Genomic DNA, 17,544 nt, shown 5'->3' on the forward strand with positions numbered 1-17,544 from the left:
AAGTTTGTAAACACTTACAAACAAAGCTTGAAACTGAGTTAATTCTAGTACGTAAATACACAATATTCCTCATAGTGCATGTTGTTCCTTTAACAAAATCTTTAGAGTTAAAACACCACTTTGTATGGTGAAAAGTGAATATGTGAATTACATGGATAAAAGACAACATCATTTTCAAATTTATTAGGTGCATATTTTTTCTAAAACTTTTTATCCAAGTTGAACATTGCGTTTTGGTGACTTATTAGATCATAATTTATATGAATGTGTTTACGATTTTTTCAAATTGTCATGTCCTTTTACTGATTTTCATTAATCACTTGGATTAAAGATACCATTTATTGAATAATTTCGGACATATCAAGATAATCTTGAAATGTAAGTGCAATTATGTATTTAAAAACACACTACACATCTGTTTTTGTTTTTGTTTAGACAGTTGAGTTAAGATTTGGACAACTTGCTGTGAAAAAGTTATAGATATATAATCATTTGTTATTTCAATTAAATGACATCTAAGACTATATATATTCTATATAAACCGATAGCATATACACTGCAACTAGTATTCAAATTGGTACTCCCTGAGACTACTATAGCACAGTAATTATATAACACAGTAATGATATATAACATAGTTACTGTATATGACACAATTATTATCTATAACACAATAATTATATATAACACAGTAATCATATGTATACACGCAGTTATTATATATATAACACATTTTGTTTGCCTTATGTATTTTTGTCGCAAACAAGTGAGATTTTAATCGTTGTTTGTGCAAAAAATTAAATTATACACTTTAACGAGAATCAGCTGTGAAGATGCTTTTTTTTATGAGTAATATATACGCCTTTTTGCTGACCTTGACTTTTTATCCGTGTGTAATATTGTCATCATTGAAGTTCGGAATTTAAAATAAAATTCACCCCTGAAACCACATAACCAATGTAACAATTTTTGAGCAATTTCCGCCGGCAAAGAATTAAAACAAATGTCCTTACAAACAAACCAACATGAACGCCATGACTAAGAATAAAACATACGTGGTAAAACACCAGAATCAGTTCTCATGACATTTTATTTTTAGGAAGAACAAAATTTGCTTTTAATCTCAACTAGTCCCATACATGTCATAGGTCATATGTGATAATGTCTTTTTCGACGTCTGAGATTCGTAGTGAATTAAAAACAAAATGTTCCTTGTCTTGAATTATATGATCCTTTACACCAATATACAACTTATCTCCCATGAATGAACCTTTATGGGAAAAATTTAAGTGTTGGTCATTAAATGATGATATTTAGAAATATTATTTAATTTGCTTATTATCTTATTAACAGATTAACAGGAACTGTAAGTCTCACAAAAAAGAAATAAAACTATATCCATCAATTTATTTCTTATACAATTATTAGAAATGACCAAAAGTTTAAATTTTCGTGTTTTAGTCTACTCTCTCCAAAAGTACATGAAATATATAAATAAGATGAATGATCTATATGATTGGAATCGTCTTACAACCACTATTGATAGAGTAATTTTCCTTAAAGGTCATGATAACTTGATTAAGCATTGAATTGAAAAAGGGATATATATGGGGTATCAATCAATGGAACAAAATAAGCATATGCACAGCAAAAAAAAAAGTGGCCCATTACCTTGAACATTATTATAAACAGTGGGAAAACAAGAGTGCACACACTGAAATGTCTCGCCTTCTTTACTAATCATTGATATTATGTTGATAGTCCTAAGTATAAAGCTTTATTACAACGGTCACATAAACTTAACATTAACCAAGATAGCTAAACAAAGACCAATGAACCATGAAAATGAGGTCATGGTCAGGTGAACCTTGCCAGGCAGAAATGTACAGCTAACAAAGCTTCCATACAACAAATATAGTTGACCTATTACTTATAGTTTAAGAAAAATAGACCGAAACACTAAAACTTGACACTGTGCAATGAACCGTGCAATTGAGGTCATGGCCAAATAAAACCTGCGGGACTGACATATAGATCATAATATATTTCCATACACCAAATATAGTTGACCTTTGGCATATAATATTAGATAAAAAGACAAAAACTTCATAAAATATTTCCATATACCAAATATACAATGTAGTATGTAGTTGACCAATTGCATATAGTATTATAAAAAAAGACCAAAACTCAAAAACTTAACTTTGACCACTGAACCATGAAAATGAGGTCAAGGTCAGATGACATCTGCCCGCTAGACATGTACACCTTACAATCATTCCATACAACAAATATAGTAGACCTATTGCATAAAGTATGAGAAAAACAGACCAAAACACAAAAACTTAACTATAACCACTGAACCATGCAAATGAGGTCAAGGTCAGATGACACCTGCCAGTTTGACATATTCCCCTTCCAGTCCTTCCAAACACCAAATATACTAGCCCTATTGCTTATAGTATCTGAGATAAGGACTTGACCACCAAAACTTAACCTTGTTCACTGATCCATGAAATGAGGTCGAGGTCAAGTGAAAACTGTCTGACGGGCATGAGGACCTTGCAAGGTACGCACATACCAAATATAGTTATCCTATTACTTATAATAAGAGAGAATTCAACATTACAAAAATTCTGAACTTTTTTTTCAAGTGGTCACTGAAACCATGAAAATGAGGTCAAGGACATTGGACATGTGACTGACGGATACTTCGTAACATGAGGCATCTATATACAAAGTATGAAGCATCCGGGTCTTTCACCTTCTGAAATATAAACTTTTTAAGAAGTTAGCTAACGCCGCCGTCGCCGTAGCCGCCGTAGCTGCCGCCGGATCACTATCCCTATGTCGAGCTTTCTGCAACAAAAGTTGCAGGCTCGACAAAAAACAATCAGCAATACATTTACCTAAACCATCAATAGCTATTGTATTTGAGCCTCAATCGCACATGCAATTTTAATAGGGTTCGACGACTTACAGAAAAGAGCGACGATTTACAGAAAAGAACCGAAAAGGACTGAAAAGGACCAAAAAGAACCGAAAAGGACCGAAAAGAACCGAAAAGAATATCGATTTTTTTTTTGTTATCGAAGGAAATAAGCAAATTGCAAATCATTGAAAACCTTATACTGTGAAAGGACTAATTTTAACTCACATGCATTTTAAAAATTACAGGCAGGGTCGGCTGCCTATCTTATAGAATAGAAAAATAGAAAAGATTTTTTTTATTCACCAAATAAGGGCCCCTAGGAGGGCATATAGCATACAAACAATAACATATGCAATACACAGACAATAGATATGTAGTATGAGTAATAAAAAAATACTACAGGAAACACGCAACAAAATAATAGCAATATACTATAATTCAATTAATACTAGTGTTGACACTGACTCATGTGATCCAGGTTTATTAGTGTATTTTTACTATAAAAGAAGTATAAGTAGTTAGTGCTGAGAAATATATATACACATATAAATACATTGAATAACACACAGTTTGTTTTTTGAAATCAATTTACTGCACGCGTTGCCGTTTTATCGTAGTTGTCCTATCAGCCAGTTTCCTTTTCCTTTGACCTTTCTTCTTTCCTTTCGACCTAGCTTCATTGACCACTCGTCTGCCATCTGTTGACTTAACCAATTTGGTCTTCATACGGTATCGGCGGAACCTGGCAAAATATTTGTACCTTTCCATTAAAGTTTTGTTTGCCCAAACGTGCCTGTCAATCTTAAAATGTTCGTGTGTGCTCGCAAGCGTATAAGGTCCTCTCCCTATCACTGCTCTCCGTAAATCTTTATAATTAGCCTCTACCATGTCTGTCATCTTTATCACAAAGTCAACTAATGACTGAGGCTTCCAATCAACAGCTATCTTAAGAACATGATTGTAAGACTCACTGTTGTTGTTAGTCCACTCTCTTTCAATTCTTCCCGCATTTTGCGGCTCATATATTTTCCCTTTAAGTACTGGCTTCAAAACCGTGGAAAAGTAGCTTTCAATGATGGAAATTTCTCCTTACAGAATTCTTCGACTTCTTCACACTTTTCTTCAAAAACGGCACTATTGTCTGCATTAGATATACCATTTCTTCCAAAAATGCGTTGCTCGATATCTAATCTGTCCTTTCTATGCATCCCAACTCCATTTTTCATCTTTTCTGAAAGGTTTAGTTTTAAATGCCGGGTACATAATACATGAGTTGCCTCTGGAAAACTTTTGACAATGGCTTTAACTAAAGATCTTTCTTGATCGGAACCAATGACCAATTCCGAGGTGTCCTCATCTGCGAGTTTGGTCTTAAGATGCGAGAAAAAAATACTATACGTATCAAAATGCGAACAGTCGTGTAAAAACATGGGTCCAACAAATAAAGGCGGTTCTCCTGTTTCAACCTTCGTGACAGAAAGTTGTTTGAAAACAGATGGTGTCACATGAATGTCACAAATGTTAAATGTTTTGTCGAAACCCAAAAGAGTTTGTCCACTGCAGCACAAGTTCACAACATCCTTCATTATTTCTTCCGTATACAGGATAACGCACGGTGTTTTACCTGGAGAATGAGCCAAATGCTTAATTAAACTGTGTCCTTTCTGCATTATATTTTCTATAGTTTGTATGTTATCTGCCATATTTCCACGGTTTCCTGTTACGCCAGTTATATTCCGAATTTCTTTCTTCTTATCGCGGTATTTTTTGTCACGAATCTGTCTTGGTGCGGAAGGCCCGGTTGCTTCATCACTACAGTTGATAAGCAATTTATTATATGCATTTTTTGGACGCATGGTCTTCACAAGTTCTCCCATTTCTTCAAATAATAGTGCTGGAGTACGAACGAATTCGTTTCCTTTTTTTGAATTGCCATGAGCAGAAAAACCAGGGTGTTTGCCTTTATATTCCACGACAGCCGCATTGAAGTTGATATCAAATGAAGGAGGTGCTTTTCCGACCCATGTTACTCTTTTCTTGTATGACTGTTGCTTAAGAGTGGAGTAGCTACGACTGATTTCCACGATTTTTTCATCGGCGGGCTGAGGATCCACTGGAATGCATTCTTTTTTCTTGTTTATTTGCTTTTCAGTACAAAATATACCCTGTCTACATACAACAGCTTTTGGCTTCTTGAACAACATAATATGTCTTAGGTGTTGATCCAGAGGAACTAATCCAGACCCCACAGTCATCGGAAAATTCACTACGTAAGTTATTAACTCGTCTTGCAATGTTTCTGGAGTTGTCAATTGTAAAACATACATTGTCTTTCTTTCCTTCTGGGATACTATGTCTAACATCTTTTGATTTTAGTTTATTTAAAAGTTCCTCTTTTAAAAACTCTCCGTATCTTAATTGTTCTTCTTGTTGAAACATACAAGAATTTGACACTTCATCGAGAGAATCGTTTTTTTCGGCGTCATCTGAACTGTCATTGTCTCCATTCTCCAGGTTTCCGTTTGCATCATCTGACCCATCTGAGTTATTGAATAAATACTAATAAGTTTGAGTATTTTGTTCTATTTGTTTGCCTTTGTTTGTGTTTTTTTGTGTGTGTGTATTACATGTTAAATTAATACACATTAATTATGACTTTGACACGTTAAACTTGTCTATGATTTGAAATCGTTAAAGAAAGGTCCCGTTATCTCCATTTCCATGCACACGCTTATCTATAATAAATACATGTAGCGCAGGTCAATATTTATCATCATCGGACATCGTTTCGCTAATCTACATATCTGTTTTAAGTAGTTTATTAGATAAAATAAATAGAAATCAACAGGCCATTAACTTTTTCACACCCTTTAATCTATACGCTAATTAGAAGGTAAACAATTATCTATTATACCGAGAGCGGGTGCGCTTTTCATTTAAGAATTGAATGCTCTTTTTTGTAAATTTATTGGGGTGTAAAAGCGTTGACCGAAGTACATTTTGTATGAAGCGCGGAAGCGCTTCATACTTAAAATGTGCGCACGGTCAACGCTTTTACAACCCTATAAAATTACAAAAAAAAGCATTCAATACTTATAATTACATTTTTACCTATAGGATCATGAAAACACGCCTTTTATCAAGTTTTTATTTCATTTACCTGTGCACTTTATTGTGGGACCTCGTGTCATCATGTATGAGAAGTTTTATTGAGTGATACAACTGCTTAATTAGCCAATCAGAATAACCTATTGTAATGAAACATACATCTAATGTAATTATTTATTTATATTTCCGATGAAAGACGAAATGAAAAGACTATAAAATACTAATAATTGGGACTATGATACTAAGTTAATTTCATAATCCGATCTAATAACGATGTCATATTTTTATTAATAAATCTTCTTTTATTCCCATGTAGCCCTTTCTTTTATACGAATTAAGAAATTGAAACTAAACAAGAATCTCGTAAAGTTTGGCAAGTTTTACATGTAGCAGGTCAGGACTTGAAATTTTCGTCCGATATTTGTATAATTCTATTTCCTAAATTAACAAGGACTGTGGGCAGTCAAAACTTTCCTGATCAAAACAGCAAAATTTGCAGTAAAATTTTAGTCCTCTCGTTGCCCATTGTTTTGTTAATTCTGATGACATTCCTTTGCCGACACAGCCACTGTGCACTCATTTTCCACACCCAAAGCAGAGGACGGATTCTGTACATTCACAATCCTTACTACAGATACAGCAGGGGTACTGTTTTCGATATCGAGATTTACAACTACGTGCTCTCACCATTTTTTGTAATTTTGAAAACAAGTGAGGAAACAAGCCTTTTTATTTTTGTTAAAGTTACGATTATCGTGATTAAATCACGTGCAACAAATGTATATTTGACATTTAACATCCGAGAGAAAATGGTGATGCTGACATGTTTTTTTTTTTATATTACCATACCCAATGCCACCGGGCAATATGATGACACCTTAATATAAACAAACGAAATATTTTTTTAAAATGTAAGGATAAACATTTATAATACGATAATATTTGCTTTTCATTTATTTTTACTGCGTATTATTAAAAACATGCAATATAATAATTAAAACGTTTAAACCTGCTGCATTTATATTTGCACCTGTCCTAATTTAGGAACCTGATTTTCAGTGCATGGTTGTCGTTTTTTTATGTGGTTTGTGTTTCTTGTTTCTCGTTTTTATATTGATTTATTCGTTGGTTTTCCCGTTTGAATGTTTTTTTACAATAGTCATTTTTTGGGGCCCCTTTATAATTTGCTGTTTGGTGTGTGCTCCCTGTTGAAGGCCGTATTTTGACCTATAATAGTTTACTTGTACAAATTATGAAAAAAATATTACTAAAAAAAACCAAGTTATATTGTTTCTTTTTTGTAAATTCACATATCCCTCTACCTGTTGAAGGCCGTATTTTGACCTATAATAGTTTACTTGTACAAATTATCAAAAAAATATTACAAAAAAAAACCCAAGTTATATTGTTTCTTTTTTGTAAATTCACATATCCCTATAAATGCACAATCTAAATTTTGAATTGTGCATACAATTTTATTATTACGACGAATTGTTAACAATATAACAAAAATCCGTGTACATTGTTTTAACTTTATTTAATAAATATATATATATGTATCCTCTTTTCGGTTCTTTTTGGTCCTTTTCGGTTCTTTTCTGTAAATCGTCGCTCTTTTCTGTAAATCGTTGGACCGATTTTAATGTTATCATCGAAAAGGCTTTTTCGATAAAGATGTTTTAAAATTGTTACAACATTTTAATTTATTTTCAATTGTGGGTTTCTTGCTATTGCGCAATGCTGTACACATTGAGTTTTCTTGTTTTTGTGCAACACAGTGCAATTGAAGATTTGTTGATACTGTGCAATACTGTGTTGTTGCGCAATTCTGACCCATTGAAGGTATCTTGCTTTTTCGCAATACTTTATAATCAAAGATTTCTTGCTATTGCGCTATACTGTGCATTTGCAGATTTCTTGCTATTGCGCAATACTGTGCTACTGTGAAATACCGTGCTGTTGCGCAATACTATTCAATTGAAGATTTCTTGCTATTGTCTAATACTGTGCACTGTCCGTTTTTTTCGTTTGAATCGTTTTACATGGTCATTTCAGGGCTTTTGATAGCTGACTATACGGTATGGACTTGGCTCATTGTTGAAGGCCATATAGTGACGTATAATCGTTAATTTTCGTGTCATGTTGGTCTCTTGTGGGGAGTTGTCTAATTGGCAATCAGACCATATCTCCTTTTTTTTTATAATTAATGATATCTTGTAATTGAATTTGCCTAATACAGTGCAGTTGGAGATTTCTTGCTATCGCACAATTATGTGCTATTGCTCAATACTGTGCTATTACTCAATACTATGCTATTGTACAATACTGTGCTACTGTGCAATATTGTGCAATACTGTGCTACTGTGCAATATTGTGCAATACTGTGCCATTGAAAATTTATTTCTATTGCGCAATACTGAGCATTTTTTTTTGCTATTGCGTAATATCGTTTAATTGAAGATTTCTTGCTACTGCCCAAATACTGTGCTATTTCACAATACTGTGCAATTGAAGACTTCTTGCTTCATTTGGCATTTTGAAAAAAAAACTTTGAAGAAAAAATATATGAAAATATGAAACATGAAAAAAATGTAGAAAAAAAAAATACCAAAACTTTTTGAAACCCCTCATTCTTGAAGTAATTGCCCCAAAAATTATCCCAGCCTTCCCTTTGTGGTATAGAATCATGTATTAATTACAATTTAAGAGAGATGCATACACTTAAACTCAAGTTACTGTCTGGAAACTACAAAAATGCTTGTTTTTGGACCCCTTTTTTTACCCAAATTCCTGAACCGTTAGGGAAATTGCCCCCAAACTCAATCCCAGCCTTCCCTTTGTAATATATAATGTTGTGGTATAATTTCTGAGAGATCTTTAAACTTAAACACAAGTTATTGTCCGGAGACTACAAAAATGGTGTGGTTTTTTTTTGCCCCAAATTCCTATACTGTTAGTACCATAACCCTTAAAATCCCTCCCATCTTTCCTTTTGTAGTATTGCACCTTCTGGTAAATTTTTTTAGAGATCCATTTACTTAAACTAAAGTAATTATCCCGAAACCAAACATCTTAGGACAACGCCGACGCCTTCGCTGCATCCGACGACGACACCACAACATTATACGACGCGTGCAAACAATTTTTTTTGTGGTCGTATAAAAATGTGCTCGGATGAAGAGTAATAAATTTTATTAAAAGCAAGAAAAAAAAACAGATATCTCTAGCCTAAATTATTAAATACGGATGGAAATTACACTGATTGAAAAGATAAATCAAGTGTTTCTTAAATAAATTGCTTCGCTGAGCGCAACCTGATACGACCACAGAGGTTGAACCCTGAACAGCTGAGGTTTGATTGATTGATTGATTGATTGATTATCTTTATTTCCTCCATATATATGAAGATTTTACAATTTATATTATAAGAACAGAATCAAGAACATAACACTAATATATTTATAAACATATTTACATATTCTAAACAACATCAAAGTATATAAACAGCAATAAAAAAAAGTCCATGGGTAGTTACATAATTAGAATCATATTCAAAACAGTGTGGCTGTGGCCATTGATTGACAACCTAAATTATACCATTGACTGGGACAGATTAGGTGAACGTTTGTCTGTAACGGGCACTGCTCACTACTTACTTATTATAGAATTTAAACTGTGGGGTCACCAAAGGTTCTTAACGCCTTAATAATAAAATAATTCGGAAAAATAATCAGGAATAACCTTTATGTTTTGATTTATATTATTGATATAAATCAAAACATCGTATTATTCCTGTTTAGTTTTTTCGAATTACTTTTTTAGGTGTTGAGAATCTTTGGTGACCCCACAGTTTCAGTATCTTAAACAAGTACATAGTGAGCAGTGGTCGTTACAGACAAACGTTCACCTAATCTGTCCCAGTCAATGGGATAATTTAGGTTGTCAATCAATGGTCACAGCCCCACTGTTTTGAATATGATTCTATATCAAGGATTTGTATACTATACAAAATTTAATCCTTGATTATATGAAATATAGTCGAACACAAAACGTCTATAATTCACCAATTTCATACAAGAACAACATTAGTTAAGATCAAATATGTGACTATAAAGATCATAATTGAAGACCTGATATAGTTTATACATATAATCTGCTATGTGGCACATCAAGAGGCTCCATACATCAGCATTTATAGTTTGCATGTTATGATTCATACTTCCAGGTAACGACTTGACAATTTCGTCATCATCTTGATTAAAGAAACGAACGGAATCTTCTACGTCAAGAATATCAATAATTTTGTAGAACATTTCTGTCCGAATTTGTAGAAGAGTGGTACATCAAAGTATATAATGCATAAGTATATTCGTATTATATAAGTTACACAAGGAGCATTTGCCTGTTTGAATAGCTATGGCTCCTAATTTCACAAGCGTCATCAATTTTGAATTTAGAGATGGATAAGTTACCGTTAGTCGTAACAAACGATGCTCCGTCAAACATGCATGTATTTTATGGTACCGCTTAAGTTCTGGTCGCCGTTCAACTGAGTGTTTCCATTTGTTTTCTTCTTATATGTCTAAAGTCTGTTTTACAATTTTGATCTCAGTAGTTTGTCTAGAAAAAAATGTTCAGTCACAAAGTTTAAAACAAAAACATCAAATTCATGTTTCATCAAAATTTTAATATAATCGTAACTCAAAGATATTCGAGTGGACTCACCGGTTAAAATTTGTCCCATACGAAAATTAAACATCCGTTTATGTATTGTTGTCGATTTTGCACGACACAATCTCCCAGAAAACAAAAGTTTCATTTTATCAGTATATCCTTCGACAGACCACAAACCAACATTACTAATACAAGAGTCAGTCGGACTACGTTTATCCATCATTAGTATAAATCTGACGAAATATCTTTGAGTTATTTCCAACATTTCAGTTTCACGGTTAGGTAGCAGACCCCAAGTTTCACATCCATAAAGTGCAGTTGTAAGAATAACTCTTTTCTGGATTTATTTATATGATCTATCGAAAGTTTTTCCATCTGAGTAAATAAGTGTTCCAGCGTAAGTACATGCACGTTTTCTTTCGAGTACAATATTACCTAGGTTAAGACATGCTGCAGAGTCATTATTGTTGCGAGTCTTTCTTGGTGGTTTAAAAGTCAAAACACTACTTTTCGGTGCATTATATTTTAACCGCCATTTGGGCGCATAGCTGTTAACAACGCAAATTTGGACACAATATTCAAGCTAGATACTGTCTGAATTTGGATTGTGATCAAATTTTTGACAAAGTATAGGTTTCTGACACAAAAAGAATGTCAAAACCTTACAAATCTATTGCACAGTACAGTGTAATTAAAGATTTTTCTTGAAATTTTTCAATAATTTGAAATTTGAAAAATTTCGAAAAAAAACATTTGAAACCCATTTAAAAAAAAAATTGGATCCCCCAAACTTTTTGAATCCCCCCTTTTAGCAATTACCCCCATACTCAATCCCAGTCTTTCCGTTGTATTATGGAACCTTGTAGCACAATTTCAGAGAGATCCATACTCTAAAACACAAGTTGTTGTCTGGAAAGAAGAAAAATGCTTTTTTTGGTCCATTTTTGGCCCTTAATTCCTAAACTGTTGGCACCATAACCCCCGAAATGAATCCGAACCTCCTACTACATTAAACATTGTGGTATAATTTCAGAGCAATTGAAATACTTATACACAAGTATAAAAATTATCCTGAAAGTAGAAAAAAATGCTTGTTTTGGGCCTCTTATTCCTAGACGGTTGGAAGCATCATCCCCAAAATCATTCCCAACCTTCCCGTTGCGGTATTGAACCATCTTATTAAATTTCATATTCACTTAAAATAAAGTTATTGTCCGGAAACCAAACGTGTCTTCGGACGACGACTAAGACATCATACCATTATACGATCCCAAACAATTTTTGCGGTCGTATAAACTAGAGGCTCTAAAGAGCCTATGTCGCTCACCTTGGTCTATGTGAATATTAAACAAAGAACACAGATGGATTCATGACAAAATTGTGTTTTGGTGATGGTTAGGTGTTTGTAGATCTAACTTTACTAAACATTCTTACTGCTTACAATTATCTCTATCTATAATGAACTTTGCCCAGTAGTTTAAGTGGAAAATGTTAGTGAAAATTTACAAATTTTATGAAAATTGTTAAAAATTGATTATAAAGGGCAATAACTCCTTAGGGGGTCAATTGACCATTTTGCTCATGTTGCCTTATTTTTATGTCTTTCTTTGCTGTACATTATTGCTGTTTACAGTTTATCTCTATCTATTATAATATTTAAGATAATAACAAACTAGAGGCTCTAAAGAGCCTTAGTCGCACACCTAAGTATATGTGAGTATTTAAGAAAGGAAGCAGATGGATTCATGACAACATTGTGTTTTGGTGATGGTGATGCGTTTGTACATCTTACTTTACTAAACATTCTTGCAATTCACAATTATCTCTATCTATAATGAACTTGACCTAGTAGTTTCAGTGGAAAATGTTAGTAAAAATTTACAAATTTTATGAAAATTGTTAAAAATTGACTCTAAAGGACAATAACTCCTTAGGGGGTCAATTGATCCTTTCGGTCATGTTGACCTATATGTAAATCTTACTTTGCTGAACATTATTGCTGTTTACAGGTTATCTCTATCTATAATAATATTCAAGATAATAACCCAAAACAGCAAAATGTTCTTAAAATTACCAATTCAGGGGCAGCAACCCAACAACGGGTTGTCCGATTCATCTGAAAATTTCAGGGCAGATAGATCTTGACCTGATAAACAATTTTACCACATGTCAGATTTGCTCTAAATGCTTTGGGTTTTGAATTATAAGCCAAAAACTGCATTTCACACCTATGTTCTATTTTTAGCCATGGCGGCCATCTTGTTAGATGGCCGGGTCACGTGACACATTTTTTAAACAAGATACACCAAAGATGATTGTTACCAAGTTTGGATTAATTTGGCCCAGTAGTTTCAGAGATAAGATTTTTGTAAAAAATTACTAAGATTTACAAAAAATGGTTAAAAATTGACTATAAAGGGCAATAACTCCTAAAGGGGTCAACTGACCATTTCGGTCATGTTGACTTATTTGTAAATCTTACTTTGTTGAACATTATTGCTGTTACAGTTTATCTCTATCTATAATAATATTCAAGATAATAACCAAAAACAGCAAAATTTCCTTAAAATTACCAATTTAGGTGCAGCAACCCAACAACGGGTTGTCCAATTCATCTGAAATTTCAGGGCAGATAGATCTTGACATGATAAACAATTTTACCCCGTCAAATTTTCTCTAAATGCTTTGGTTTTTGAGTTATAAGCCAAAAACTGCATTTTACCCATATGTTCTATTTTTAGCCATGGCCGCCATCTTGGTTGGTTGGCGGGGGTCACCGGTTTAATTTTTTTTAAAACTAGATACCCCAATGATGATTGTGGCCAAGTTTGGTTTAATTTGGCCCAGTAGTTTCAGAGAAGAAGATTTTTGTAATAGCTAACGACGGACGTCGACGACGACGACGGATGACGGACGCCAAGTGATGAGAAAAGCTCACTTGGCCCTTTGGGCCAGGTGAGCTAAAAATGTTGATGGTATGTCTTTACATAAGATGTATTCGCTTTATGCGCTAAGCATTGGATTTTTTCTTTCTTCTTATTTTGGTTTTTTATTTGATTTCTTGTGGTTAATTACACTTTCAATAGTATTGTCAATTTCATGATGACCGGTTTATACTAGTGGGGGAGATGGAGTGTCCCGATGGAACCAATGACCCTTGCCAGGATTTGGTCCTTCTGTTTGTGATTATCCTTAATATCTTTTATTAAGGTTATAATCATAATACGATGTTGACTGCTGTACCCATATTTTGGACGATTTTTTTCTTCTATGTTTGTTTGTTTCTTCCTACATTGTTGTCAATATAATTGAATTTTATGCGATTGTCATACAAGTGAGAGGTTTATGTAGCTATAAAACCGGGTCCAATCCAGCATTAAAAACATAAGGAAATGCCTGTCCTAAGTCAGGAATATAACTTTTGTTTTCCATTCGTTTGATTTTGCATTTGATAACGGACTTTTCGTTTGAATTTTCCTTGGAATTTTTTTTTTGTAACTTAACTTTTTATTTTATCCTTTTTATCCAGTCATTCGGCATGAAACATACTGTGAAAAGAACTTGGATAAAAATAAACCCAAAACGGTGAGAAAATATCTAGAGGGAATTCAAATTGCATATCACCAATAAAAACAGACAAAACAGAAACAGTACACAGAAAATAAAAATAACAGAAACTTGATATCAATCAGTCAAAATTGGTAGTAAACTGATGTGTTCTTGAAGAGTATATAGTTCCTTCTCAACATATGGCACCCGTTGTAGCATAACATACAGAAAATATATTTAGAAGTTTTATTTTTATGGAAAAATTTATTTCTAAACAATACATAAAGTAACATTGAGCTGCGTCGAATAGAAATCGACCTTATGCAAATGTACGTTTACATGTACAGCTATATGACTTTGAATGATTTTGGTACATTAAAATACCAAATTAAAAGGTGTATATTGGTCAATTTTTAAGTGTTCTTAAACTATTTATAACAAAACAGTTTTCAAACAATTATATACTTCCCAATGAGATTTTTGTCAACTCAAATGGGGTAAATAGATGTATTGATACTAATTTGCATAAGGTCGATTTCTATCCGACGCAGCTCATGTTTTGCTAAGTGCCAAAAATATATCCCAAAAAAAATAATTAGATTGTATGTCACAGAATACGTTAAAACTTAAAATAAAAAAAATCTATTCAACAATCACAATATGGCACATACGAAATTCTGAATCTGTTTCTTTTTACCCTAAAATATGTTTCAGTTCTCTGCTACATGCACGACACAGAGGCTGTTATGGCTACATATAAGGCTATTGAAAAACCAATTACAAACGTTTAGACTTTATACATTGGTCAAACTATATTTGTATGTCAGATATATCACACATACATAATATGCATTCGTATTTTGGAATGAAACATGCTTTCAATTAGATGAGTTCTGCTGGAAAATCACAACTTATAGATATGTTCCATCCTCCATTACAAATACATGGTATGTATGCCTGGAAGGTCTGATTATTTATGTCAATAAGTAGAAAAAATGCTTCAAAGTATATGATGTCCCCTGTAATTTTAGAATACATGCACAAACTGTCTCCTGCTTTATTTATCTATTCGTGATTGAATGTATGTTAAGTCTGAAATATATAGGTTTTACTGCTAGTACCACATTAACTTAATATCATCGTTTATTGAACCATTAAAATGAGGTCAAGGTCAAGTAACCAAGCAAAAAAAAAATCGTTTAATATATCAAATATAATTCATTTTTTCTAATTGTACCCGTTTAATTCACAAATCAATAGAAAATCAACATTTATTTAGGATTCATGAAAATGTGTTTCAGATTAAATGCACACTGTCAGATTGACCCGAATACCTTACAATCATTCTATAAATTAAAGTTTCCATGAAGTCATCGTTAATCAAATATGAACCATTACAATAAGGTCATGGTCAGATGAATCATGCAAGACAGACATGTTCACCTTACAGAAATCCAATATCAATCAAATATAGTTAACCTATTGGTATCTAATAAATTGACAGATCTATGAAATTTAATATTTACAAATGAACAATAAAATGAGGTCAAGGTAAGATAAAACCTGCCAGAAAAACAAACACCTAACAATAATCCCATCCACCAAATAAGGGCTCATTTATTATAAACAAACCAAATCGCAAAATATAACATTGACCAATTAACCACGAAATGAGGTCAAGAATAGATGAAACCAGCCAGTCACCTTAAAAGCATTCCATACACCAAGTTGACCTATGACTTATAGCAATTAAGATAGGCATGAAAACCTAACCTTGACGACAAATCCATAAAATGAGATTCAGGTCCATTAAGCCTGTTTGACAGACTTGTAGCTCTTCATGAAATGAGATTGTGGTCCATAAAGCCTGTTTAACAGACTTGTAGCCTCATGAAATGAGATTGTGGTCCATTAAGCCTGTTTGACAGACTTGTAGCCCTTCATCAAATGAGATTATGGTCCATTAAACCTGTTTGACAGACTTGTAGCCCTTCATAAAAAGTGAATACTTCACATTCTGACAAAAATATATTTTTTTATATAAAATTAAAAAAAAATGTAAAACTTAAGTTAAGGACAATTGACAAATGAAAGACAGCAACTTTATTTTTTTGTGTCATAAGTCATCTACATACACAGTATAAAGCAGCTACGTCATATACCTTCATAGCTGAAGAGACACAAATAGCTTTAATTCAAACGGTTCAAGTCTTTAAACTCTTAAACAATAAAGACAAAGGTTATCAAAATATGCCGTCAATTATAATGCTTTGTTAAAAAAAACACGATAATTAATACTGGTCAAGCAACTTTGAATAATTTTAATAAGTGTGTATGGATGGATGGACGGACATTGATAAACAATCAAATATGTCCTGTCTCCAATGGATGTATAAAGAAAGAAAGGCAATATCCATCAGATTCAAAAAATAAAAATAGCAGAAGTATGAACTCTTCATCGGCAATTTATACATTTTAATAAATTTCCTTTGCTCGTACTGTCTAATATTTGTTTAGATAATTGACAGGAATTGATACCAGAAAATATTAGGCAATGACAACACGTATCACTGCATAAATATCACATGTTCATCCATATCAATTGATCAATAATTATACATTTCATGTGACTTCATTCATACAACCGAACAACTATCGCATTGTTTTGTATGCTTAAAAGTAGTTTTTCTAATTAATTCATTCTAGTTCATATGCTTCACCATAAACACATATAGTTGAAAAAAAAAATACCATGATTATACATATATCTGGTAGAAAAATCAGTTCATATGTGGATGAATTTCAAGCAATTGTAGACAATTTTACACAGAAGACGACAACATCTCAACAGACGGACATGATTTGCCAACAGAACAACCAATGAATGAAGTCCATTGTAATCACATGTACATCATTACTTAATAATTACACATGCTAAAAAATTACAAATGTTTATAACTAGGTCCATCTATATAACCACTAAATCATTAAGATTGAGACCAGTCATGGAATAATTTACATAAAGATGCATGAGAATCACATAATCAAAAAACAAAATAATAGAACCCCATCCAGAAATTACAAGTAATAATGAGCAAACTATTTTACCTCAAACGTCTATCATAAAATAAATATATATTATATAAAAACAAGAGTGCACACGCTGAAATGTCTCGCCTTCTATACTAATCATTGATATTATGTTGATAGTCCTAAGTATAAAGTTAAGCTTTATAACAACTGTACCATAAACTTAACATTAACCAAGATAACTAAACAAA

At 32.8% G+C, this 17,544-nt stretch overlaps 1 protein-coding gene across 1 annotated transcript; it reads right to left on the reverse strand.

The window, feature by feature from the left end:
• Positions 1-3,459: 3,459 nt before the first annotated feature.
• LOC139492790 (uncharacterized) lies at positions 3,460-10,934 on the reverse strand. Its single transcript, XM_071280944.1, has 4 exons — positions 10,892-10,934; positions 5,135-5,472; positions 4,015-5,097; positions 3,460-3,982 (listed from the first exon to the last, which is right to left on the reverse strand). Exons 1-4 carry the CDS (start codon positions 10,932-10,934, stop codon positions 3,521-3,523), a joined length of 1,926 nt encoding a protein of 641 aa, XP_071137045.1. The 3' UTR covers positions 3,460-3,520.
• Positions 10,935-17,544: the final 6,610 nt, after the last annotated feature.

The sequence above is a fragment of the Mytilus edulis genome, chromosome 10 (assembly GCF_963676685.1).
Source record: "Mytilus edulis chromosome 10, xbMytEdul2.2, whole genome shotgun sequence".
In the NCBI taxonomy this organism is placed as follows: domain Eukaryota; kingdom Metazoa; phylum Mollusca; class Bivalvia; order Mytilida; family Mytilidae; genus Mytilus; species Mytilus edulis.